The sequence below is a fragment of the Taudactylus pleione genome, unplaced genomic scaffold (assembly GCF_031769625.1).
Source record: "Taudactylus pleione unplaced genomic scaffold, aTauple2 ptg000110l, whole genome shotgun sequence".
NCBI classification, from domain to species: Eukaryota; Metazoa; Chordata; class Amphibia; order Anura; family Myobatrachidae; genus Taudactylus; species Taudactylus pleione.
In genome coordinates, this window is record NW_028284512.1 from 2,541,130 (window position 1) to 2,567,818 (window position 26,689).

Here is a 26,689-nt window from a genome sequence, read left to right on the forward strand (position 1 = left end):
GAGATGTACTAAGCCTTGAAGAGAGATTAAGTGGAGAGAGATAAGGTACCAGCCAATCAGCTCCTAACTGTCATGTTACAGGGTGTGTTTGAGACATGACAGTTAGGAGATGATTGGTTGGTACTTTATCTGTCTTCACTTTATGTCTCTCCATATTATAAGTTTTCTATTATAAGTCACTTTTATATTCTTTTCTTCAACAACGATCAGCTGGCCTTCACATAGGTTAGAAAGGTTTTTGTAGCCGTCATACCTGAAGTTTTAAGGCATTATCGTAAGGACTGTGAATTGTTTCGACAAAACAGACCCTGTGCTGCTGTGACGACTTACTGCTCTTTTTTTCCAATGTCTTTTAGATCACTCTAAGAGTGTGGAGACCGTTTGTTTCAGCCCCGATGGTAAGAGCATACTGTCCGCAGGGTGGGATCGCCTCGCCATTTTGTGGGAAGTACAGGTAATGAAATGACCTTTACAAATCAGTATCCCATGAAAAGAATTCTCATTTTGTACAACTGCATCTGGCGTGTAACTGGGTGCAGCTATTGGTGCGGTATATTGGCAACATATGCACATATGCGAACATAAGCATCAATCTGATCTTTTAAAAGTCACCAAACTGGTCCTTAACAATAAAATTGTATTATCATTGTTGTGTATGTGTGCGTCCATTCAACATACAAACACTGCTCTTACTGTTGTGCCACATCAGGTTGGTTTGTAGGTAAAATTAAACCTCATGCCTGTCAGATACCATGAATTGGATTTGTGAGCTTACCACCTTTAAATCTGTTGAATCAGAGCAGGGCCGTAGCTAGGGTAGTGCAGCCGGTGCCATCGCACAGGGCACCATAGGTCAGGGGGCGCTGTTTGGGCCTGTAAAATTTCTGTTTATTATCATTCTCACTTGTAGCTTCCTCTTATTTCCATCCCAGCATCTCCTGGCCTCTCTTATCTCTTCCCTGGCCCTTCCCCATGAAGCCATGGCCCTTTTTTGGGTGCATTATGTCCCTTTGAAAAATTAGGGGGCGCCAATGCTCTTTCTGGCACAGGGCACCAAAAAGTCTAGCTACGGCTCTGAATCAGAGTTATTATATGTTGCCACCACACACAAGCCAATTGTGCCACTGCGAATGTCCATGGCATAAAGAGATTACTGCCTGGTGTTGCAGCAGCTGGGGGCATAAATTTAATAATTCCATCAACATTACTGGGGTATTTTTTGTTTAAATAAAATACCTGGGTGCTTGTCAGGGTGGCACTGGCTTTATGTCATGCGGCAATTAAACAGAATTGGCAAAAGTCCTGAAGAAAGTGTCACAGGTTAATACTTCAATGTATCCATGATGCATTGCAAACGCATTTGATTAGCACATAAATATAGCTAGCCAATAGATCTTTGTTCAAATTGATCTCTTAAGCTGGGCACACACTTTGACGACGGATCGGTCTGCAGATCGATTGGTAAGCTATACACACTTACTAACTGGCCGCTCGATATGTCTGGGCTGGCATCACAAATGGGCTGGTATTTAAATAGCCCGTCCAGTTGAAATGTCAGTGTTGGCAGGTCGTCCATACACACAGCCAGATATTTCGGCATCGGCTGTGCTGCAGGGCCAGCCTGATATGTCTGTGAACGACGTTGTACCCACCCGCCAATGCACTTGCGATATATCACTCATCAATAGAATGAGCGATATATCGGCAAGTGTGTACCCAGCATTAGATACATGACAATATTGACAGATCCAGTCCTTCAGTAAACAACCATATCGAATGGGACCCAATCAGAGCGTTTGGCCACATAATGCACATGTATACAAACAAAAATATCATGGTAAATGGGCAAACATTTGTTTCCATCATAAAAACTTGGTCAGATTTCTATCGTTCTCAGCAATCATGTAAGCCCCGGCCACTGCAATTTCAGGCCAATTGGCTAAATCAGATGAATACATCTAACCCCAAATAGTAAGGTGCATTTACAATCTTATAGTATATCCACTGTGTTTAACAGGCTGGTGAGAAACTGAAGTCTTTCAATGGACATCAAGATGTCATCCAGTGCAGCACTTTCTCAACAGATGGTTCATACATTGTAAGTACTGTACTGAATACATGAAAGTACAATGAAGAGGTTCAAGGGTGTAAAAAAAAAAGCGAATATATTGCATTCAGCTGAAAACAATATAGTAGTAAGCGTCACACAGCTCCAACAAATCTCTTACACACAGCTATGTGTGCTGAGGTCAATGGCTGGGGAGGCACACATGGAGATGGGTCTGAGTGCTGGGAGCCTGTCTCACCCCTTCTCACTGTATCTCTTCCCACACTACACTAAGCTTCAATGTCCATTGATTCTCCTACCTGCATCACTGTGTCTTCTCTTGCTTCTGCTGACTGAGCTCCAATCTCTAAACATTGCAGTGCACTTCCTGGTCACATGACACATCCAAGGTATCCATCAGTGCTCAGGGCACGCCCCTTCATATTCAGAGGCATGCCACTATTAGTCCTGTTTCTGTGCAGATTACTGCCCGTGGTGAGGTACTGCCCCCAGCTCTGCAAGCAGGGTCTGACTATACGGAAGCGAGGCTGAGCTATTGCTGCCTCATCTTTCAACTCCCAGGGAGCTCCACAAAGCTGGTGAGTGTTAACTATAAAAATGATCACAATAAACAAAGAAGATGATTTTAAGTTATAAATATCTACTTTGTAATATTCTAATAATTTTTATATCAACTCTCAGGAGTATGACAGGGGAGGCTCTGCCTTCCCTGCCTACCCTGACTGCACGTCCCTGCTTGGACAAGAGGACTGTTGTAAAAAAAAAAAGCAAAGAAAACCCTCACACTAGTTAACAAATATTTTGAAAAGTAATGAGATTGCCTCTGATTTCCTGTCCCATAGGTAGACGTGGCAACGCTATACTGGTTATTGTAGACAGGGCCGTAGAGAGGCCGGCCGGGTCCAGGTACAGGGGGCATGGTCTAACCGTGGGAGGCGTGGCCACACCCCCTTGACAGTTTTTTGTTTTAATAAATGAGTTTTGCTGCGTGCTGGGGAGGGGGGCACTGTAAGCCCCCCAGCCCGGCGCTAAACGCGGGGGAGGGGGTGCGATCGTTCCCCCCTACAGCCATAGGAGACTGCTCCGGCTGCTGCAGCTGTGTGATGAGCTGCTGTGAGGGAGGGGGGGCGACGCCGGGCCCCTCTAGCAAGCCCGGGCCCTTGTAAACTGTACCTGCCCCCCCCCTCCTTCTCGGCGCAAATGATTGTAGATTGTAAACTCTGCTGGGGCAGGGACTGATGTGAACAATATTTTCTGTAAAGCGCTGCGGAATATGTGTGTGCTACATAAATAATTGTTACTAGATAAATATGTACCCCGTAACATAGCTGCTTGTTCACCAATGATGCGTCCAAGTTATCTGATGTGATGGGAAGACTGTGCTTTGTTCACATGGAAATACTTTGATTGCTACAGCTAACTTTAAGTTTAAATATTGATGAATGATGCATAATCTTCATTCCTCATTACAAATCAGGTGCATTCTCCTCAACAAGGCATTACAACATATAAAGTGTCCCATTCAGAGATTCATCAATTGTTTCCTATATAAAAGATTATGTGACGGGACATTGCAAGCCTGGACTGTGCATTGTGGACCTCATTCAGAGCCGGACGCTATTTGCGCTCGCTCGTCCAGAAAAAGGGGCTGGCTATTTAAATTGACCGTTCGCTCTTTGCGGTCTTTTGACGCCTCTATGTCTAAACGAGCGAACAAAACATGCAGACGTTTTTTTGATAAAAACGCCCCCTGGCCGCTCGCATCATACGTCATCTCCGCTATTTATTAGATTAATCGAGTACATCGAAAGGCGAATTAACTGCTCGCTATTCTTGTGGTTGGATTTTCCTACCGCAATCATGCGAGCAGTTCTGGCTAAAAGACACCCAACTGACGTGGTCGATGACGGTGCTTTGTTAATTATGCACACCCATTAAACGCCCGTTTTGACCGTTTGGCACGCCTGCGTTCGGATCTCCACTCCCCGTTTTCAAGCACCTTCCCCTGTTACCACCCACAAACGCCTCATCCTGTCACTCAAATTACCAGGCATTCGCTATATTGCGAGCACACGATTTCTAACTGCACTGACTGGTTTGCGCATGCGCAGATGTGCAAACATCGCTCTGAACGAACGAGCGGCTGCTTACGAGCGGCTCTGAATCAGGCCCTAAGTGTGTTGTATTCATGACTCTTTATTGCTATGTTACATTGTAGGCCACAGGCTCCTGGGATCATACTGTCAGAATATGGAGTGTGGACAATGATGCAAGTGCAAAAGTACTGAATGGACATAAGGGCAATGTCAGCTGTGTAAGCTTCTCTGTGTCTGGTATGCTGGTAAGAAAACATGGCTTACTGGGCCATCAATGTGTATAGTCAGTGTGTATATTAAGTTATTAACTAACTCACATGCATAAAAAAAACAGAATATTCAACTAGGCAGAGTGCCTATCTAACTGTGTGTGCAAGGTGTGCAGAGAACACGGGACCCTGGCATTCTTGCTGACATTTCGGCAGGGGAATCCGGGAGGGGGCTGGCAGGTCCGTCCAGCAGGGAGGATGGGGGCGGGTCAAATAGGCGGAGCGGGGGCATGCCTACGTGATTGCGTCATCGTGGGCCCCCCCCCCCCCCCCGCTTTATAATGACAATATTACTGGCATTATAAGGCAGGGGCTGGGCTACGATGACGTGATTCAGCGCAAATCGCGTCATCACACCCCCGCACCGAACACTTTTGCGGCTGGCGAGGGGGGTTAGAGGGGTGCCGGCGTCCATTCCGGGGGACTTGCCTAGTCTTGCGGGGTGTCGGGAGCGGCACCCGATTTTTGGGAGGCTCCCGACAGTCCCGGGAGAGTAGGCAAGTATGGTACAGGGGTGTCTACACTGCACACTCCGGGCCTGTTTAAGAGATGTGCAGAGCCCCCAGCAGCATGAGTGACATGCTGCGGCATTTGGGGAGCAGAGTGGGGCGTCCGCCGTTCCCGGAAACAGAGGCATGATGCAGCACAGAAATAGGCACCTCCTGCTGCATTTTGCATTAGCATTTTAGATGGACGGAATTGCACATCAGCTTGTGTGCGGATCTTCAATTCCACCTATCACTGACTCAGGCCCCCTGAACCATACATTATATTCACTTCTCCAAAGTCCATCGTCGGCTCTGCAGAAATCACTGGGAGAATGTCGAGGCTGCACCTGACTAGGCAAGACCAATATTTTCTTTCATTTTATGGATCATACATACGGTCAGTGGCCGCGCCAGAAGTGAGGCTGCAGCACAGTCCAAAATTCAAATAGGGGAACCACACCAACTGCCATTTCATACACTGCCAAACATAGATGGCCGGGACTCACTGGCAGTTGGTGTGACTCCCCTATTTGAATTTTGGACTGCGCTGCAGCCACACCCCTGGAGCCGCCACTGCATACAGTAGTGCTCATTACTAATACTGAGATGGAGTCATGTACAGAATAAATATATTACAACTGCATATTACCTGTAGATTTATGGTCCTTGGCATTATCCATACAAAATAGGATTCCATTAACTATGAAATAACTGGAAATACCACATGACCTGAAGTTTTGTTCACTCCATTATTCTTGAAGGTCCCAAATAAAATAAAACAATTATAGAAGCCTATTACCGCTTGTTATGTTCAGGCATCTTATTTATAGGAAATTGAGGATTGGGAGTTAATGATTCCAGAGGATTGATCCCTTATAAATTTGGACATCCGTGGGCACTAGGGGTGTAGTAGGTATTACCGCCGGCCCCATGGTCCAAATCGCGACAGCGGCAGCCCGGCAAGGGTGAAGATCCTGATCGTCCCTAAGGTAAGTATCGCTAACCTAATTCTACCCCCTAACCCTCCCTTAGGGGTGCCTAACCCTAACCTCCCCCCTAAGTGCCTAACCCTAAGCACCCCCCTAAGTGCCTAAACCTAACCCCCCCCTTTCCCGCCGCCTAAACCTAAGTCCCCCGGGGGGTGCCTAACCCTCACCTCCCCCCGGGGGTGCCTAACCCTAACCCCCCCTTCCACTAGCCTGAACCTAACTCTCCCGAGGGAGTGCCTAACCCTAAGTCCCCCAGGGAGCCCTAAACCTAACCCTCCCCCCCCCCCCCCCCCCCGTGGCTGTCCGCGCCCGGCTTACCTTCGTTCGGTATGCCGGGCGTCGATCTTCCGACGTATGGTTAATGACAGGTGTCGAGTTTTCGACGCTTGTCATTAGTACCACGCCAGGATTACAGAGTCTGGAAGTCAGTGGTCGGCATTTAGCCCGTCGGCTTCCAGACTACATCCCGGGCACTAGATAAACATTAACATAACAAAGCACAAGGTGAGAGTGGTTATAGTTAAATTAGTCCAGGAAAAGGTATCTGCAAAATAACCATTACAAATCAGATGGACACTTGGGAAGCAGAGAAGAAGCAGCATGGTCGCATAGGGGCCAGCATAGACTTGGAGATCGCCCCTCTGCATGTCATTGGTATTTATTTATTGATTTTATGTCAATATCAATAGTGTGTAATTTTCATACTATAAATACTTATCCAGAGACTGTTTTAAGTAGCCTGTGGGGGGATGTAGTGAGTATGCCGGTAGACAGGATGGTGGCCGTCGAAATCCTGACGTCAGAAGCCCGACCCAGGACTAAAGATAGGCGTCGATATCCCGAAACCTATCTAAATCCCGATCAAAGGTACACCGGGGCGCCTTAGCTGTTAGCCGTGGGGGGTGAGGTTTAGGCACCAACAGCGGGGTTAGGGTTAGGCTTTGGGGGGGAGGTTAGGATTAGACACCACTGGGGGAGATAGGGTTAGGCACCACTGGGGGGTGTTAGGGTTAGGCACTAAGGGGGGACGGTTATGTTTAGGCTCCAAGGGGGGACGGTTTGGTTTAGGCACTAACGGGAAGGGTTAGGGTGCAGGGTGGTAAGGGTTAGGGTTCAAACAAGGATGGTTAGGGTTAGGGGGCAGGGTTAGTATACTTACCTGCATTGGGATGCCGCTGTCGGCATATTGACAGTAGGGATCCAGAATACCCAACCCGCCTGTGGGTTATCATCACTGTTTGCTTAATCACATATTTTTTCTTTCTCTCATATATTTATATATTTGCAGTTTAATGTTCTGCAATTAATAGCAGTATATATCTTATCATATGCTCTTTTCTTTTATTTGCGTCTACTACTAACAAAAATTTGCCTAACAGAGAGCATCTGAAGTGAGATACGTTATTTGTTACCACAAATTTGTTGGAGAACACTCTCCTTTTAATGAATGCAGATGTTCCCTTTCTTTCGCAAATGTTACAAAGCTTGAGATATAGATGTGAATTATTAAAGATTATGGTTTAATAGCTGTAGAGTGTGCGCCTATTATGGAGTACTGTACTGTTCTTTTTTTGTGTATATGATATTGCTCATGGATGTACCTCTCTAGATAAGCTCATTGCAACTATATTGATTCAACTGGACAATTATTATATATATAAGTTTATAGATTTCCAGTGTATGCATCTCTTTTGACTTATTTCTTACTCTTGTGCAGCCCTTTACCTCTTTACCCCATTTCCCATTTATCCATATAGCCATAGGGTTATACAGAAGACTGATGACCAACTGATCTGCTACCAATGCTGCAACATTTTATGCAGATGCTGCGACTTTTTACGCAGATGCTTGGATTTGCAAAGCTGCAGGTGGGCGTCTCGCTACAACATCAGCTGCATAAAAAGTTGCAGTCGCAACAACATAAGCGTACATGATACGCTGAATCAGGCCCTTTATTACAAAATATTTGGGGTATTTCTAGTATACTATTGCCAGTGTAATCCCGCTAGAAAGTATAAAATACAGGAGTTACTACTTAGGGCTTGAGAAAAGACTGTGCAGGGACAGCCAAGGAAAACCTTTTTGTATTTATTTGTTTATTGTGGTAGGTTTATTACTGTAAAGCTATACTTATTCACTCTGCACCTTTAACTGCTAATACTACAACTATTTCAAGGCCATCTAATTAAAAGTGTCAATTCAATATAGAAACACTGTAAGAATGGTTCTGTAGATAATTGCTTGATTACTAAAATATTTTTATTATTAATTTAGGCTTCTGGCTCATGGGACAAAACAATACGTGTTTGGAACCCACGCAGTGGCTTCCTGATATTTCTACTGAATGGACATGTGGATTGGCTGAGGACCTTGTCCTTCTCTCGTGATGGTATCCTGTTGGCTTCCACAGGACACGATAAGACGGTAATAGCACTTATGTGTGGCTGTAGTAGACTGTAGCTCACGTCTTGCAATGTTCAGCCTTTGTAATGCATACTTGCCTACTCTCCCGGGATGGCTGGAGTCTCCCAAATATCGGGTCGCGCTCCCGGCCCCCCGGAAAACTAGGCAAATCTCCTGGCTGCCGTCACCCCCTGCAACCCCCCCCCTTCCTCCACAGCGGGGCTGGCCGGTGACACGATTTGTGCTGAATTGCGTCATCATGGCCCTTCCCCCTGCCTCGCAATGCCATTAGGAAGAGGGGGTGGGGTCACAATGACGCAATCATGAGGACACGACCCTGGCTCCGCCCCCCTACACGTCACCCTCACCATTGCCCAGCCACTCCACCCACTGTATACAGACATTCAGCTGATTGTCGGCAAGTATGTTGTAATATCAGCATTGACTACAAATTCTGCCTAAATAGTTTGCATAGAATATTATTATTACATTTTGAGTCTCATGGATCTTGAACTACATGAGCTACGACATAAATCAGTTGCATGTTTTGGAGATAGTGATTATTGTCCCATCTTTGCTCCGGTAATAATGCGTCTATTCAGGGCTGTAGCTAGGGTAGTGCGGTCGGTGCCATCGCACAGGGCACCACAGGTCAGGGGGCGCAGTTTGGGCCTGTCAAATTTCTGTTTACTATCATTCTTGCTTGTAGCTTCCTCTTATTTCATCCCCAGCATCTCCTGGCCTCTCCTATCTCTTCCCTGGCCCTTCCCCATGAAGTCATGGCCCTTTTTTAGGTGCATTATGTCCCTTTGAAAAGTGGGGGTGCGCCAATGCTCTTTCTGGCACAGGGCACCAAAAAGTCTAGTTACGACTCTGCGTCTATTAGCTACATTTCAGTTTGGAAGCTTCTCCGAAAATCTGAGATATCTGCTGTGGTCCCTCCTTGTTACATCCTGGGAATCATTAATATTTCCAGGTACCACCCAAAAAGTGGTGGGGGATATCCGGGACATATTGTTTGATAAATAGGTCACTTTGGGCAGGTTGTACTAAGCATCGCATCCGCAATGCAGTAAATCCCGCCTGTCTTTGGGTACATACCGTGGTTCATTCCCACATTATGTACCAAGAATATCGCAAAGGACAGCTCTCCCGATAAGAGCTGTCCTTTGCGATGGCTCCAGGCAGAGGAACTTCCAGGTTTAACATCCAGAAGTCCCACTGACATCCTTCTAAGCATGTGCAGGTTGCGGGCCGAGGGGGGTGATGGGAGGGATCCCTTCCAAAGGGGAGCATCCCTATAAGAAGCCCAGGCCTGCCAAGAGCCGCGGCGGGCCCGGGTAACAGGGGGCGTAGCCAAATCGCGGGAGGCGTGGCCATGCACCCTCCCCCCCCCCCCCAAAAAAAAAGCTTTGCAGCGCTCTAAGCCCCCTCAGCCCTGCTCAAAGCCAGGGGGCACAATCAGTGTGATCGCTCCCCCCCACAGGCATAGGAGACTGCAGCTCAGCAGCCACAGCAGTCTCCCACTGCAGCTTAGCACACGCTGTGTGCTGGGCTGCTGTGAGGGAGGGGGGGCGGGTACCCGCTCCCCCCCCCTCTCGGCGCCCCTGAAGAAGCCCATAGGTGGTGTTACCCATCGTGACAAAGCATACTGTTAGGGGATCAGTAAAACCCCCGAAAACTGCATTTTCCGGGGCTTTGCCGCATTTTCACCTTTAGTACATCCCGTCCTTTGTGTGTTAACAAGTTAGCATCATATGTGTATAATAATAAACCAGAAACACAGCTAAACTCACAATGTGTTCATTTGGCAGGTAAGACTCTGGGACTGTGAAAATGGGAAGTGTATAAAAGTGCTGAAGGTAAGGCATAGAACATCACCTAACATCATTTATTCAAATAGTTTTAGTGAAACTGAAGCAAGTTATTTATACAAATCATTGTAATATGTAAATGAAACATCTACACAGTGTAACAAATAATATTTCACTAATGCTTTACAGAACTATAAGGTGTTTTTTTCAGAACTTAACTAGCGACCTTACCCTCAATAATGAAGACTGATGATTACAGGGGTCAGTGTACTTCCAAAATACCTCCATTGTTTTAGGCACAACCTATAAAGTACTGGGCATGTGCAGCACCATCTTGCCATTGTGCATGAGTGACAAAGTGGGAGAAGGACGTCCCGAACTTAGCTCCCTTGAGACGGGCATATTACTGCTATCACAGTTGTTCCAGCATCCTGAAGCGCTACCACTATAAGTATACACTCACTGCATGGTGACCTGTATCAAAAGTAATAGATCTCTTTAAGAGATCTATTCATCATCACTTCATTTTACAAAAGCAGGTGAAAATGAACATTATCACCGGCTTTTGTAGAAATTAAGTGTCCGGGCTATTCATCAAAAAGGTAATGCAGGAGATATCACAGATATCTCCTGTATACCTTTCATTTCCGATGTGGCCTGATGTCCCCATATACTAGTATGGGGCAGTGGCGTAACTTCAACCCAGGTGCCCGGAGGCAAGATAAATGTTGGTGCCCCCCCTCCCCCCAAATTAAAATGTACCACCCCCCAGCACCTATGCCATCCCCAGCTGCCGCCCCCCTATGCAGTTCCCCCAGTAGTGGTCCCCCTATGCAGAGTCGCCTATGTAGTGCCCCCCAGTAATGGTCCCCCTTTGTAGTGCCCCAATAGTAAGGGCCACTGTAGTGCTCCCAGTAGTAAGCTCCCTGTAGTAAGCCCCCAGTAGTAAACTCCCTGTAGTGCCCCCTGTAGTAAGCCCCCAGTAATGCCCCCTGTAGAAAGCCCCCAGTAATGCCCCCTGTAGAAAGCCCCCTGTAGAAAGCCCCCATAATGCTCCCTGTAGTAAGCCCTCTGTAATGCCCCCTGTAGTAAGCCCCCAGTAATGCCCCCTGTAATGAGCCCCCTGTAGTGAGCCCCCTGTAATGCCCCCTGTAGTAAGCTCCCAGTAATGCCCCCTGTAGTAAGCCCCCAGTCATACCCCCTGTAGTGAGCCCCCAGTAGTAAACTCCCTGTAGTGCCCCCTGTAGAAAGCCCCCGTAATGCCTCCTGTAGTAAGCCCCCTGTAGTTAGCCCCCATAATGCTCCCTGTAGTAAGCCCTCTGTAATGCCCCCTGTAGTAAGCCACCGTAATGCCCCCTGTAGTAAGCCCCCAGTAATGCCCCCTGTAATGTCCCCTGTAGTAAGCTCCCAGTAATGCCCCCTGTAGTAAGCCCCCAGTCATACCCCCTGTAGTGAGCCCCCAGTAATACCCCCTGTAGTGAGCCCCCAGTAATGCCCCCTGTAATGAGACTCCAGTAATGCCCCCTGTAATACCCCCTGTAGTGAGCCCCCAGTAATGAGCCCCCAATAATACCCCCTGTAGTGAGCCCCCCCCCCGCGAGCGCACACAAATACTAAAAAAAAAAACAATACTTACCTGAAACCCCGCTACTGTGCTGCTGCCTTCTGTCCCCGGCGCCCGCTCCTCGGAACTATGGGAGTGGCGTCATGATGTCACTCCCATAGTGCATTGCGGGACCCGGAAGCGCTCAGGAGTGAGCTCCATTCCTTCGGCTACTGCCGAGGGGAATGAAGGAGCTGGGCGCCCGCTGGTAACACACTCAGCAGGCGCCCGGCAAATAGCGGGTGTGAACCCGTATTGACGCCGCTGGAGGTGGATCGCCGATCAGCGGCGCTCCATCTCCATAGCAGTGCCCGGAATGGCCCGAGGGACAATGGAGCCAGGTGCCCCCATAAGGGCTGGAGCCTGGCGGCAAATGACTCCATTGTCTCCGGGAGTTCCTCCACTGCATCCTTCCATTGGTCAGAGGCTGTGACTTGCTGATCTTCAATTGGAAAAGTCACAGTGGGCCTGATTCAGCTTGGATCGCAGTTGCTAATACGCACGCAATCAGCCAATTGTTGCATTTTACTCATGCACCATAGTGGGCGTGCGCAAACTAACTATCGTGATCGGGACTGCCATCGCAGAGGCTACGCAGACCCCTCGCAGAGCGATTTACAAGAAGCACTGTTTGTGGGTGGTGATGGGGGGGTGGTCGGGGAAACGCAGGCGTGCCAGTGCGTTCGAGCGCCATTGCAGGGCCGTGCATAAATTAGCCACTGCGATGCCATACACAGTGTGAGGTCTCATAGCGTGTGTGGTTGTTAGCAATTTCTGAGTGAGGTCAGGGCTTGTGCAAGTGTGCCTGAGGCTGCGATGGTACTCGATTGTACCGATGGTTTATCTATTCTGCATTACGGATGTGTGTAAGGTAAAGTGGGCGTCCTTATGTTGTGCTGAGTTTGCATTGCGAATTTGCGATCACAATGGATTAGCATACTATCGCAGTTGAACTACGTGTGTGCGCAATATTGGGTCTGGGCCTGAGTGAATCAGGCCCAGTATCCTTACATTGGGAAAAAAGTACATTGCCGTTACACGATTTATACGACTAACTTAAAAAATAGACATAATACAGTATAAAATTTAAAAACTGCAAAACATACCACGATTTAAGGATTCCGTTAAATATCTTACTTTGTTTCCTATTGCAGGGCATGCTGGAGTTGGCACACACATGTATATTTTCACCTAATGGCACCCTGTTGCTTGCTGGAGCCATAGGGATCTACTCATCACATTGAAATAAATCTCAAAACACCCTGAGACTAATTCCATGCTGGATGCATACGTAGCAGTGGCGGGCACCAGCCAGAGGTCCCTGCTCAATATTGCACTAATGTTTCGGAGAAGACGGACTTTTTTATGTGTGGAATCTGCTGAAAAAATTAAACTTGCAGTATTTTTTAAGCCGCCTCTACTGAAAGAATGGAAAGATCAATGTTTTCAAACTAATCTGACGTAATTGTACTTGTTTAGAACAAGCTGGGCCCAATCCTAATGACTGCCATACAATACAGAAAACATCCCTGTAACCACTGTATAATACAGTGGTACCCAGTGCTTAAAGTGGTCCTAGAGAAGTGGTGGAACTCAACCTCCTCCTTTGCAATTCTTAAAAAAACAGACAGCGCGCACCGCAGGCGCGTGTCGAAAAAAGGGGGTATGGTCTCAAAAGAAAGGGGTGTGGTCACACAATAGTATTCAGAATTCAAATTATGCCACAGTAGCACAATCTTGATTCACCCAATTCACATTATATCACATAGTAGTGTCCCTTATTCATGTCACACAGCAGTACACCTTTTACAGTGCCCACAATTTTGCCCCTTAAACACAATGCCCACAGTAGCAGTGCTCCTTATTCAATGCCCACAGCAGTAGTGTCCCTTATGCAAATGCAATGCCCATTGTAGTGGCACCCCTTATGCAGTGCCCCCAGTAGTGGTAGTACCCCTTATGCAGTGGCCCCGGTAGAGTGGTAGTGCCCCTTATGCAGTGACCCCAGTGGTGATAGTGCCCCTTATGCAGTGCCCACAGAGATAGGGCCCCTTATGCAGTGCCCCCAATAGTGGTGCCCCTAGTAGTGGTAGTGCCCCTTATGCAGTGCCCACAGTGGTAGTGTCCCTTATTCAGTGACCCCAGTAGTGGTGCCCCTTATTGAGTGCCTCCAGTAGTGGTGTTCTTTATGCAGAGCCCACAGTAGTGCAAGAGCCCTTTATGCAGTGCCTCCCAGGAATGGTGCCCCTTGTAGTAGTGCCCCCATAGTAATGCCACCTGTAGCAATGCCCCCAGTGTATTGTCCCCAGTAGTAATGCCCCCTGTGTAATGCCGCCAGTAGTAGTGCCCCGTGTGATGCCCCAGTAGTTATGCCCCTTTAGTGACGCTTACACAAAAAAACAAAAGAAAACATTCCGCCCAGCTCCTGCGTGCCTCCGGTCCGCCTGGCTGCTCCGAGTCCGCTAAAGTATGGGAGAGACATCAGGACATCTCTCTCATAGTGCCCATGGGGGGAGCGGAGGCGGAGCTCAAAAGCCGGGTGCCCGCTGGCAACAAAATCTCTTGGGTGCCCGGCAAATGGAGCCCTACAGTGGCGCCAGGCTAAGGTGGGTTGGAGGAGGCGGAACTGGTTACATCTCCAAATAGATCCGACGGCACTCCGTACCGCCCTGTTCCGGCCCACTTTAACCCCTGGTGGTACCCCACATTTGCAAGGTATCATTTTCAGAGCCCAGAACGCCAACAATTGAAGCTGCAGGGTGCCGTGCCTTTCAGGGTGAAGCTGCACGCATCAGGATGCATTTGGGCACATCTAGGGGGAGATGTACTATGCCTTGGAGAGTGATAAACTACCAACTAATCAGTTCCTAACTGTCAATTTTCAAACACAGCCAGTGACATGGCAGTTGGGAGCTGATTGGCTGGTACTTTATCACTCTCCATGGATTAGTGCATCTCCCCACTAGTATATATGGATACTAAATTGGGATTGTTATTAGCGCTGTTCCAGCTGAAATGAGTGACCTGAAAATTCTAGCTAATTAAGTAACCTGCAAATTGTGAACACACTGATTATTATTTATTAGACCTTTAAATCTTTCGACCATCCTGTTCCTAACCCTGAGAGACATGTACAATTGGTCATGTTTAACCCTTTGCGACTGCTTTTTGGAAGTGTGTAGACAGTTGTACAATGTGTCTGTCAGTCTGTACAATTTTTAGACCAAATTGTCTTTGCACTGTCACAGTATATACTAAAAAGGAAAAATTATCATTGTATATGCTCTATTCTGTATTGTTGTTTTTCTCTCTTTGATCAGGGGAGATGTTGTATTGGAATCGGTGGGAATTTTAATTGTCTACATTATTTCTATAATAGTAACAGGCAAAGATGATTAAATGATTGCATTGTTTGGGTAATTGGAGATTGGGGGGAGATATATATATATATATATATATATATCCCCAAACAGATAGAATTACGGATCCACATATTGATCGGATCCACTTCTAACAGCTCTTCCTAAAGGAGACTTGCTGAGGGCGGGACATCTGTGATCGGCCGATGGACCCGGTCACTCAGCGATGGTAACATATAGAATTTGATTGGCCCAAAATACAGCCCGACATAACATGATATATGGAGTATCACCTAGGGCATAATAATCTAGCAACAACAAAAAAAAAAAAAGATAAGCTCTTACTGGCCAAACTGGATATATTTTATGAACTGTATCCTCAGGCATAGCACAATTGAATGCACTTTATAGAGCCGACCAACCAATATACGACAAATAGAATAAGGGACGTGATGGATTACCTAGTACATGCTGGAAAAACAAACTGATTATTTTATTTGGGCCTTGTCACCTGGCAACAATACACTGGTTAAACATTAAGCCTGTCATATATGATGCATTGCTGAGGGCAGATTGATATGATGCATTGCTGAGAGCAGATTGATAGCCATTGGTTGTTGGGCACAGTTGCCTAGCAACTGTGTAAGGAACTTTTTTTTTTAATCTCTTTATTTAGCCTAATACTCTAGTTTTCGTAAAATACAACATTCCCAAAAGCAAATGTAGATCGTGTACAATGAAATACAAGAAAAACATTGAACTTAATAGATAAATTGTACATCAAGATTATTGTTCAACGATTCATTTTTATCATTTTGTTATTGTAACACAAATTACATAAAAAACCCCCAGATCTAATGAATTTACAATAGAGACATGAATAGAAGGGTACACAAAACCCAAAGAAGACCAGCTTCTCTTTATTCAGGTATGGTGTAATGAACATTTTGATTGGCTAAACGGGATGCCTGCCATGATTTGCAATTCCTGGTACAACCAATATTACTTACTTAAAAGGAGGGTGGCACACACAATAGCGGCAAAGTGAGGAAGCCGCTACCTGGCGAAACATGTTGGGCAGGAAGCACAATGCATCAAATTCGATGCATCTTGCCACCCTATGCATGCATGCCAGCATTAATTACACCGGTATGCATGAAGAAAATCGCAAAGGACAGCTCTCTCGGCAACGGCTGTCTTTTGTGAATGAGGGACTTCCGGATCCATGACCCAGAAGCCCCTCCGGCGTCCTTCTGCGCATGCGGACACGTGCACCATGGGGAGTACTGGGAGGGATCAGATTGGCGCTACCCACCGCATCCCATTCCGAGGCTTGGAGCATATGAGAAATGTGGTCAGAACTGAGAAATGTGGTCAAAACTGTATTTCCAGGGTTTGACCGCATTTCTTACGTTGCTGCAACCCGCCTGCTGTCCAGCATTGTGGTGGTCCTAATCTGTGCACGGTCCGACCACAATACAGTATATCATTATTTTTAATCAGTCCTAGACTGCCGTCTCTATCATTTCTGGTACAAGGTGCAGTGCTGTTTTTATTTTGTTTATTTTTATGATTCAAAAAGTACAGTATGCTGCGTGTGTCCAAGGGATAAACACACTCCTGTTATAATGGATTGGTATGGAATACCAGCGGTCGTGATGCTGGTGGTTAGAATCCCGACAGAATTAGATAAGTATTATAGTAACCACAAACAATTAGGTTCACCAACATTCTAAGTTAACAGAGAACTATTCTGTTTGAAAAGAGGCGACTTGTCTCTCTGACGTGTGTAGGGATTGGAGCAAACACAGAGCGAAAGCAGATTACTCTTCACTTATAACGTTCCAGGTAACATGGACCTGTAAGTAACTCGATACTCTGAATAGTGGTGGTATATGACATATCTAAAATGCATAACTGAGGTGACAGAAGTATTTTTATGTAGAGATCTGGAGCTCCAGTCCTGGGTAGTGCTGATAAATCTGATGCCATCATGTCAACATGGGCCAGAATCTCTAATTGTTTCCAGCACCTTGTTAAATTCACATTGAAGAATTCAGGTTACTCTGGGGGCAAAGGGGAGTCCTATTTACTACTACAGTGGTTCTCAAACTAGGTCCTCAGGACTCCCACACAGTTCGTTCTCCAGGTCACCCAGCAGGTGCACGTGTATTCATTACTCAGACATTTTAAAAAATTCACAGGTGGTGCTAATAATTTCACTTGCGATTCTGTGAGACCACCGACTACTGGAAAGTAGACAAAAATGGTCATTCAGACAAACTGGTTAAATCAAACAAATTTAACCAATTTGAACAATTGTTTTTTGCCCACTTTCCAGTGTTTGGGACCAGTATGGGCACACTGGCTTTCAGAGAAAGTTGATCATGCTCCCTTCCTGACTCCTCTCCTCAATGTCCCTTCACCATCCCTGCCAGCTGCTGTGCAACAAGTATCAGCATGCTTTACTAGTTGATCGGCTGGATAGTATGCTGGAAATTGTAGTTTTACAACAGCTGGGAGAGCCACAGGTTGGCCAGGCCTTAGGTGGTGCATCCAATAGCATCAAATAAGTAGCCACTTATGTGTAAAATACTTAAAAGTCTATGCCTAAAGATTTTAGGCAGCAAGAGAGTTCATGTACACATTCATGCCAGTCTACAGCAGTACTAATCATGGGCATCAGAATGAGGGTTGAGGGCAAGGGTGCAGCTCGCTGCCCCCACACATTTCAAAGGCGCGGCAGCTGCAGACTATCAGGCGCTGTGCTTTATAGTAATAGGCTGCACAGCCTCTGCATGAGGAGGTGGTGTAATGTGCCAGTCTAAGTTAAAACACTGCAGAGTACACTTCCTCTTCCAAGCGGTGCAGGGGTTGTGCAGCCTATTACAGACCACGGCCGCCGCTTAAGTACGGTTACTGGACAGTTCCCCTTTCGTAGCCTTAGGTGAGAGGGAAGGGATGCGCCGTAATGATTTTATGTTACCCCCCTACCCGAACATAAAATCATTCAACGCCCCTGGCACTGATAGAGAAGCCAAGCCTGCCACTGTAACATGTCTGAAAATGCACAAGTACACAAAAGGTTATTTTCGATTGTGGAAGATGGCAGGCAATACCAGCTTTCAAACTATTTGTTAATACCTGGATTCTGATATTTGGCAGGTCTTAAACTTTATGTCTTATCATTTGATGCTACTGCAAAGCCCTCCCCACCAATGTAGACTTACCAGAGCTTTGTACAAGACCTTACTCAGTCAACTGCAGAGAAGTTTGATGCTTTTGAATTGAAAAGACAAAACAGCAATTTAATTTACCGAAAAGATTTTATTTAGGACATGACTTATGCCTTGACAGCAAACTTGCGCACGGCGTACAGGCGGTCTTTTCTCTGCTGTTTCTTGGTCCTCAGAGACTCCTCGTGCTTGTTTAGCCTGCGCCTGAGTGCTCTGGTCTTCTTTGGCCTCAGATCCAAAGGCTTGTACTTCTTACCCTGTTAAGAAAGTATATATAGGTTTTACAAAAGGGCACTTTTTTAAAAGGCTAAAATAAATGGAAAATATAAAAGATATACAATGTAACCCATAGCTACCCCATAACTATGAGCAGTCTAGTAAAAGATAACTGCTGAAAGGTTGCAAGGGATTATTATCACATCTTACTTGCTCTGTTAAACGGGACAAGAAATAAAACTAACCATCTAACACACCACCCTACAATCTGTTGTGCTTGCAGAGACATTGCGTGGCAGGGAAAGCTATAGCTTTTTTTCAAAGACCTTACTTGCATGCCATGACGAAAAAGATCTCCAGGATCAGTGCACACAATTTTAATCTATTCTATTTGACCCCCTTCAGCACTTGTAGGATTTAGGTTTAAACATCCATAACACAAATATGCACATCCCACAGGAAAGGTTTCAATTGAACTGGAAGGTTGATACAGATAGAAATATGGCAATAAATTACTAATAATAGTTTGTCCCAGCTAAGATTTGCACTGTGAACATCCAGTATTAGTTACACATGATGTATTCACCAAGCAGCGTTAACTCACCTTTACACAGTGGAGAGCAGACTGCCACCTAGTGTAAGTTACTATAGCAAGAACCGATTCACACTGCAGCCACAAAGGGAGCGCAGTGCTGGGTGACTGTCTTGCTACAGATGTGTCCTTATACATCTTTGCTGCTGTTATCGTTAAAAAGACCCTCTCGGTACACCAGTTCCCGCAAGACTTAGTGCTGAATGTCTTTTTTGCCGAAAATGCGAGAGATTGAGTGCCATGTGATTAGAACGCACCAGCAGACTGTGCTGATTAATTTGATATGCAACACTTGTATATCTGAGTGTGACAGAGTCTCTGAATCTGTATACGAAGTGCTACAATGTAGCGGCAGCAAATTTTTTCATTTTAAGCTCCGGGGGGCGTGGCCATTGAAAAAGGGGTGTGTCTAGAAGACAAGTCATCTTTTCGTCACTCTTGGGGGCGTGGCCGGCACTTACGGGCACTTAGCCCCCAAGCGCTGCTGACAGGTAGAATAGATGCCGGGCGGATGCGCCCAGCGTCTATTCACTGGCGGTGACCGGGTCACCGCACATTTCCCCACCCGCAGGCTGTCTTAGCGGTGCGCTGCGCGGTGAGGGCAGGGCGCTTATTGCTAAAACAGCCTAGCGGGAACGCTATACAAGTGTCCCATATCAAATTATTCAGCACAGTCCGCTGGTGTATCCTAGTCACATTGCAACTTGCGCACAACCTGGTTTGATATATTGGTGCAATGTTCACATGTAAAGCAGCCTACCCACTAAGTGACCTGAAAGACTGAACGTCTAACGTTCAGACCTTGGTCGCCGAGGTGTAGTGCCCGCACTGAATGGCGTTCACTGAACGTCATTCAGTGAAGGAGTCCGACCTCCTATCTCTGAACATGACGAACGTCGTCAGGTTGACGGGCATCTTCAGCAGGTGTTCGGGGTCGGCAAGGATCCAGCATGCAGGCGCATCGCTGCTTGCCGGCTATCCATTACCCGACTTTGTGAACAATGTGACAAAAACCTCATGGTTTTGATGGGATTGTTCAAAGTCGGGTAATGGATAGGCCCCTTAAGAGGAATTCACACATCAGCATTAAAACATGTAAAATTGCCACTCACTTTGTAAAACTTCCTTAAGTTTTCTTTTTGTGTCTGGTTGATCACAGTCAGTACTCTGGCAATGGACTTACGGACAACACGACTGAAAGAAAAAAAAAATAAATCAAACTTCAGTGAAATGAGAAAACGTTACGAAAATATGCTAAATCTAATTTTATTTTGCACTGTAAGGCACAAGGCCGGTACACACTAGACAACGTCTATTGTGTACAGATCTTATAAGCGACGGCACCCAACTGGGTGCCGGCATCGTCAAGTGCATACACTTGCCGATGCAGTCAGCGACGATAGGGGCAACGCTGCATTCGGCAGCATGCCCCTTGCTAACGATGTCGCCCGTCAGACCTGCACGCTAACGACGAACGGGAGCGCACATTAAGGGTACATACTAGACGATTTGCCGGATTGGACGACATATCGTCTAGTGTGTCTTCATGGTCAACAATCATTTAAGTTACATTCAAAAGTGCACAAAACAATATAGACAGCACTGGGGTCAGGAGTCTGTTCCAAAAAAACAAAAAAAACAAACAATGCTGATTGTAAGGGTTTGAACAGTTTATATTCAGATAATTGATCCTTACAGCTTAGAGGCAAAGTGATGGTATTGTGGTTGGGTGACAGGTAACACTGCAGAATTCTCTTGCAGCATTCCAAGTCTTATAAATGGAAACAAGCCTTGGATGTGTTACCATGGTGACTGGCAGCACCATGCATTACTCAAATGTCCCCTACAAGGGGTGACTATATAGTTTATAAGTAACCTGAAAAGATTGTTAAAACAAAAAGTTTAACTATTACTACATAATTCAATTTATCAATTACTACCAAGCTTATGTCGAATGTTTTAAACATTTGAGCTGGTTAAGCTGCCTATTGCATAACTTACTGTAAGGTTGTAGCAAGTAGTGATAAGTTATGAAAGGAGGTAAAAAAACATTTCAGGGCGGCTGGTGCTACTTTGGCGGAATCATTCGGTGTGACACATTATAGCACAAGTGTCATACTGATAAAATATTCTTTAAGCATTGTATAAAGAAAAGAAAAAAAAAACTTAATCCAGCCCTGGTGCGTTATATACCCTTTTCCCACTGCCTGAAAAACCCACGTTATTGACAAGATAACACAGGTTGCGCCATCATTGGAAACATCTCCCAAAAAATGGTTCTACGGACACAGTAAGCGAGCAGGGTTCAGGAGCAGTGTAAACGGGTAACCCAGGTCGGATGACCCCGGTCTTGTTTACAGCATGGGGAGATCCGGTGTTCCTGACACTTGGAGAAGATGTCATTTCCAAGCATTGGCAGAAGATTTCCACTGCACATGGGTGCATCATGAACGCGGCCGACCCGGTGCTAGCCCGGGTCAAAGCGCAGTGGAAACAAGGTGTGAAGCCGGGTCCGAACCAGGTTGGACCAGTGTTCAAAGTCCCGGGTCGAACCTGGTACTTTGGTGGAAAAGGGGTATAAGACAGATCCAAGCCTATTTCCAGGATACTTGAGCGTCGAGGCCATGGCGTGCAGCCACCATTAATGTCCAGTGGTCGCATAAGGCAGAGGATCATCTGTGACTACCACCTCTAATGCTGGGTACACACAGAACGATCTGCACAAACAACGATATCGCTGAACGATTTCCCTGTAGTGCAAGACAAATGTTATTGGGTGTACACACTGAAAGATATCTTTCACCGAAGTCCTCCTGCCACATATCTGAATATGCAAATCAGGATTAAATCGTCCATATTGGCCTGCATGTACGGACGACCAGATATCATTACCATTGGTCGTTCATTGCATACACACGGAGCGATATCAATCATTCAAAGATATCGTCTCGTGTGTCTGGACCTTACGGCTTAGGCCATTACAGATACATTTTACAAATTAGGCAACTACCATACTTCAGAAATATTTTAAGTACTTAAAGCTAAACCTCAAGACAAGGCCTTGCACTGTAATGTAGACAGAATTCCTCAGTGTCTGTACTCACATCTTGGACAGCTTTGAAGCAGCTCCTCCTGTCACCTTAGCAACTCTTAGCTGAGACAGTTCTACTTTGAGGTCATCCAGCTGCTTCAACAGCTCCTCCTTTTTCTTACCGCGCAGGTCTCGTGCCTTTATTTTTGCCTGTAAAATGAATTAAAAAGCCATAATGAAGATTTAACGCCATTTAGTTTCAAATTTCAGAATATATGGCCAAGGACCTCTATCCATGTGAAAGAAGCCTTAAAGCAAGGTAGTGTTTTAAAACAAAGTTTAATGAACATAAACTGTACTGTATAGTGTTTACTACCTCTTATTTTAACGGGATGTACTCAGCATCCTGGCGTGCGGGATGTAGACGGTCAAAATACCGACCCCCGGAATCCCGACAGTGTCAGTTCCCGGCTCCAGTATCCTGACCGTTGGCATCCCAATGGTAAGTATCTGTGTTTAGGGGCAGGTTAGGCACAGGCACCCGGGGGGGGGGGGCTGGTGACATGTTCAAGCCAAACAAATATAGAAACAGGGGGCAATTCAATTCTAAGCAAAGTGCCGCCGAGCACCGCTACAATACTTGGCTGCACACAAGTCATATGCGGCGATGTGCCAAATCGATCATGCTGAACTTAATTTTCAACTCCGAATGTACTCCCAATGACATGAATGTTGAACGTTTACCTTCTGATGTGCTCACGTGTAGCAAGCGGTGTTAAAAAAAAAAAAAAAAAAATTACAAGTTCAATGTATATAAGAACACAAATAGGTGCTGCCTCATTTACCATAAGGATTTTTTTTCTTTTATTTTGCCAGCCAATTAAACAGTCGTAACTTGTGTTAGAAATGAATCTTAAATCATTTTAACAGGTGTCCATAGAACCGAACCATGCTAGCTTCAACAACTACATTATACCACAAGTCACAATGGACTCACCTTTTTCAACTAAGCATCTGACAGAAGATCCATCACCAAATGTGTCACACTAGTGCAGTGGTTCTCAGACTTGGCCCTCAAGATAGCTTAACAATTCAGATTTTAAGGACATTCATGGTTACATCAATCTCCTGCAGTGCTAATTAAATCACCTGTGCTCAAGCAGGATACCCTAAAGCTGGCCACACACTAGACCACAGGTTCTCAAACTCGGTCCTCAGGACCCCAAACGGTGCATGTTTTCCAAGTCTCCACACTAAATCAAGTGAAATAATTAGCTCCACCTGTGTACCTTTTAAAATGTGTCAGTAAGTAATGACTACACCTGTGCACCTGCTGGGTGAACTGCAAAACATGACCTGTGTGGGGTCCTGAGGACAGAGTTTGAGAACCATTGCACTAGACCAACTTACATCCAGCCAGCTTGTTGATTGGTTGGAATGAAAATCCTTGTAACGTATGGGAGTAAATGATAATCAGCAATTTGCTCCTAAATACCAGAAAACAGATGAAAATGGTCGTTCAGACAAGTTTGTTAAATGTTTGATCTAAACTATTTGTTCAAACAACAGTTTTGGTCCATTTTCCAGCGTTTGGGAACAAATTGCTGATTGTATTCCTTACCAGATTTTCATTCCAACCAATCAACTAGTTGGCTGGTTGGATGTGTGGCCAGCTTAACAGCCCAGACTTTATGGTGCCTTGAGGACAGAGTTTGGGAACCACTGCACTAGTCTATTCCCTTTGCATGTTACTAATCTACATTACACATCAAAAACCAGGTTTATGCAGCAGGGGATGACTCCTAAGTAATAGCTTCACAACAGTGTATAACCCCCCCCCAATGCAGGTCTGCTCTGACTGACCCAAACCACAGTAATCATCACACACAAACCAGGTGCAAGCTGTGCTGGGCTATGTGGTCCTACAGCAGCTAGAGCATGGTAGGTAATGTGCAACACCTCAGCTGCTGTGGAACTACACACCCCAGCATGCCCTGCCACGGTTTTACTACTAGGACTTTTTAATAGTGTGGCAGGGCATGCTGGGATGTGTAGTTCCACTGTCCATAGCTACGCTACAGTGTCACACAGTACCTGCCCCTACTAGACACAAGCGCCTGTCCCTACTCTGTGCAGTATGGTGACACTACATCAGCCGCCATGACACCTCGGCCCTACTGGGGTACATAGGGAGGCCAAAGAAAGACACATCCCTCTTACAACCCCCTCCTCGCACTGAGACAATACAGCCCCCGTTATACTCCGCACACTCTCCGTCCCACTCCGCCAGTGAGTAACCGGAGAGAGGGGACCTCAGACCCGAGGATGGCGACGGATAATCGCAGACCGGGGCCGCTCACTCACCATTATCACCGCCGGCTACCAGAGGAAAGGGAGGGGGGGAGCCTGCTGCAAAGTTCTTCCGGGTGACGGACGCTCCCAATAGGATGACACGGGGGGGAGGTGGTGAGGAGGGGGCAATGGTACATTCCGATGGTAACGGAGTAACTTGGTAACACGATTATATTTATAACGTGTACACAGCACAAAACTAGTGTTGTGTAATGACTGTGTTATTATTACCTACTACATCATGAGCATGGAATGACCCAGGTTACTAGGGATTTGTTCCCTGAAAATGCGAGTTTTATTTCTTTCATTTGAGCTTAGTCATGAAGTCGGGAAAACTGATGATTTTGAAGAGAAAACTAATCATCACTGTACCTGTATCAATAGAACACACATGATTTAAAAAAAAAAAATACATATCTTTGAACATAGATGCTTTTTATTCTTCGGGATCCATAGGGCTCCACAATAGGGATGGCCATTGTCCATCGATGATTCAAAATCATCGATTATTTATGACCGATGTTGAATGTTTTTGACATCGTTGGGGGGAGAATCAGGTAGTTTCCGAAAGGTGATTTTTTATTCTCCCAAGTGCCAGGAGACTGAGCATAGCTCCGGCAACCGTGAAGCCGTGCCCCCACAATCTGATTAGCTTACGGGCCAGTCAGGGCTGGCCCTCCTCCGCTCCCTCCCCCTGAGCTTATATATTACCTCTACCGCCAGGAGGGAGGGTGGGCGTTTCCTGCGCCCTCCGTATACAGTGGAGCTCCAGATGACGAACTGGCTTGCCCGTGCCTGGAGCCGCTACTGGGGCCAGTTAGGCAAAAGATAGGAATGACCATCGGTTGGTGAAAACATCGATGGTCATCCAGTGAATCGTTTGAAACCATCGATACTATTTTACCATCAGTGGTTACACCACCGTTGGCCATCCCTATTCCACAGGGAGACAGTTGGGTGTAGTTGGGATCTGGAGGACCGGACACCAATAGCAAAGCTTTTCAATCCCAGGATGCTCTGGTGTTCCCAATGTACCCCGGAATCCAGGGGACAGGTAAGGCGGACCCCCACTTGCGGGGACCCACGTCTTTATGCCATAGTTGCCTACCTTTAATTTCTCCTCCCCAGGAGATGTCCGGGGAGGAGAAGCAAGTGAGTTGTGACGGGGGCAGGGCCTGATGGTACACGTCATTAAGCCCCGCCATTCGTGGGAAATAGCCGTGATTGGCCCACATTTACATAGTGGGCAGGACTAAAGATGCGATTCATGAAGAATTGCGTCATTAAGCCCCGCCCCCTGCACAGGGACCCGCGATTGCCGCGGAAATTCTGCCCACTTCACTAGGGAGTGGGCAGAATGCGGGAGAAGTGCCTACCCTTCTGGGGGGGTTACCCGAAAAATCGGGAGCCTCCCACGAAAACTGGGAGGGCAGGCATGTATGCTTTATGCAGTCGGACCGGAGGAGCTGATGTGGACACTGGTGCGCCCACGACTCCACTAGACGCCCGGGGCATAAATATACTGGCACAGCATATTTAGAGGCCAGAGGACGCAGCAGTTAACGTCAGCACGGGGAGAAGGAGCTCTCCCTCTAGACCCTCCCCCAGCTCAGGGTGCAATTCCACTGCAGTCTAGTCGTTCCCTAAACTGGTCCTCCCTCACCTTCCGCCCCCTCAGAGACGCACGGCAGCCATTTTCTGCTTCACAGGTCTCCGGGAACGCTGGGTCCAGTCACCCTGTATATCTCTCCCACGGCCCAGATTATACAGCGCTATATCCTACCAGCCAATGCAGTCTGTGTAGTTGATTGTACTGGCAATTGCAGATATATAGTGTTTTTTCGCCGTTTGCATGTGACTTGTGCTAGCGCTAATCTATACTTTCTATACTGTCCAGCTTATACCTTTCCCTTTATTCTAATATACCCTGACATATTAAGCATAGGGGGTTCATTGTACCTCTCATCTCCTATATATTTGTGAGGGCTATCACATACTATTTAGCGTGGTTGCACACTACACTATGCCATATTACACATACTGCAGGGTGTTCACTGCACTGTATCATACTGTGTATTTCATTATTCTTGTGGCTATGTCTGGCAGAGGAAAGAATAACAAGCAGGCTGATGCTGCAGCTCCTACTCTGGTGTCTTGTAAGTCCTGCTCAACG

The 26,689-nt window shown here is 46.4% G+C and overlaps 2 protein-coding genes across 2 annotated transcripts in view; one reads left to right on the forward strand and one right to left on the reverse strand.

Annotated features, from left to right (window-relative positions):
- Window positions 1-14,986, forward strand: part of WDR38 (WD repeat domain 38) — a 42,011-nt gene extending 27,025 nt beyond the window's left edge. Inside the window, exons 4-9 of the mRNA XM_088471142.1 lie at window positions 357-454; window positions 2,018-2,098; window positions 4,287-4,409; window positions 8,185-8,334; window positions 10,128-10,175; window positions 12,885-14,986. Coding sequence (XP_088327268.1) covers window positions 357-454; window positions 2,018-2,098; window positions 4,287-4,409; window positions 8,185-8,334; window positions 10,128-10,175; window positions 12,885-12,974 — 590 coding nt within the window. The 3' untranslated portion in view covers window positions 12,975-14,986. The remainder of the gene's footprint in view (window positions 1-356; window positions 455-2,017; window positions 2,099-4,286; window positions 4,410-8,184; window positions 8,335-10,127; window positions 10,176-12,884) is intronic.
- Window positions 14,987-18,396: 3,410 nt separating this feature from the next.
- RPL35 (ribosomal protein L35) lies at window positions 18,397-24,631 on the reverse strand. The gene is made up of 4 exons (XM_088471098.1): window positions 24,529-24,631; window positions 22,238-22,374; window positions 20,246-20,327; window positions 18,397-18,582 (listed from the first exon to the last, which is right to left on the reverse strand). Exons 1-4 carry the CDS (start codon window positions 24,529-24,531, stop codon window positions 18,433-18,435), a joined length of 372 nt encoding a protein of 123 aa, XP_088327224.1. The 5' UTR covers window positions 24,532-24,631; the 3' UTR covers window positions 18,397-18,432.
- Between the last annotated feature and the right edge of the window lie 2,058 nt (window positions 24,632-26,689).

What these genes read in the sequence shown, in the direction of transcription:
- RPL35 (XM_088471098.1), bottom strand. An exon ending in GCTTCAAAGCTGTCCAAGAT is followed by an intron (nt 20,328 to 22,237) that starts GTGAGTACAGAC and finishes TTTTTCTTTCAG; the next exon opens with TCGTGTTGTCCGTAAGTCCA. An exon ending in ACTTAAGGAAGTTTTACAAA is followed by an intron (nt 18,583 to 20,245) that starts GTGAGTGGCAAT and finishes CTTTCTTAACAG; the next exon opens with GGTAAGAAGTACAAGCCTTT.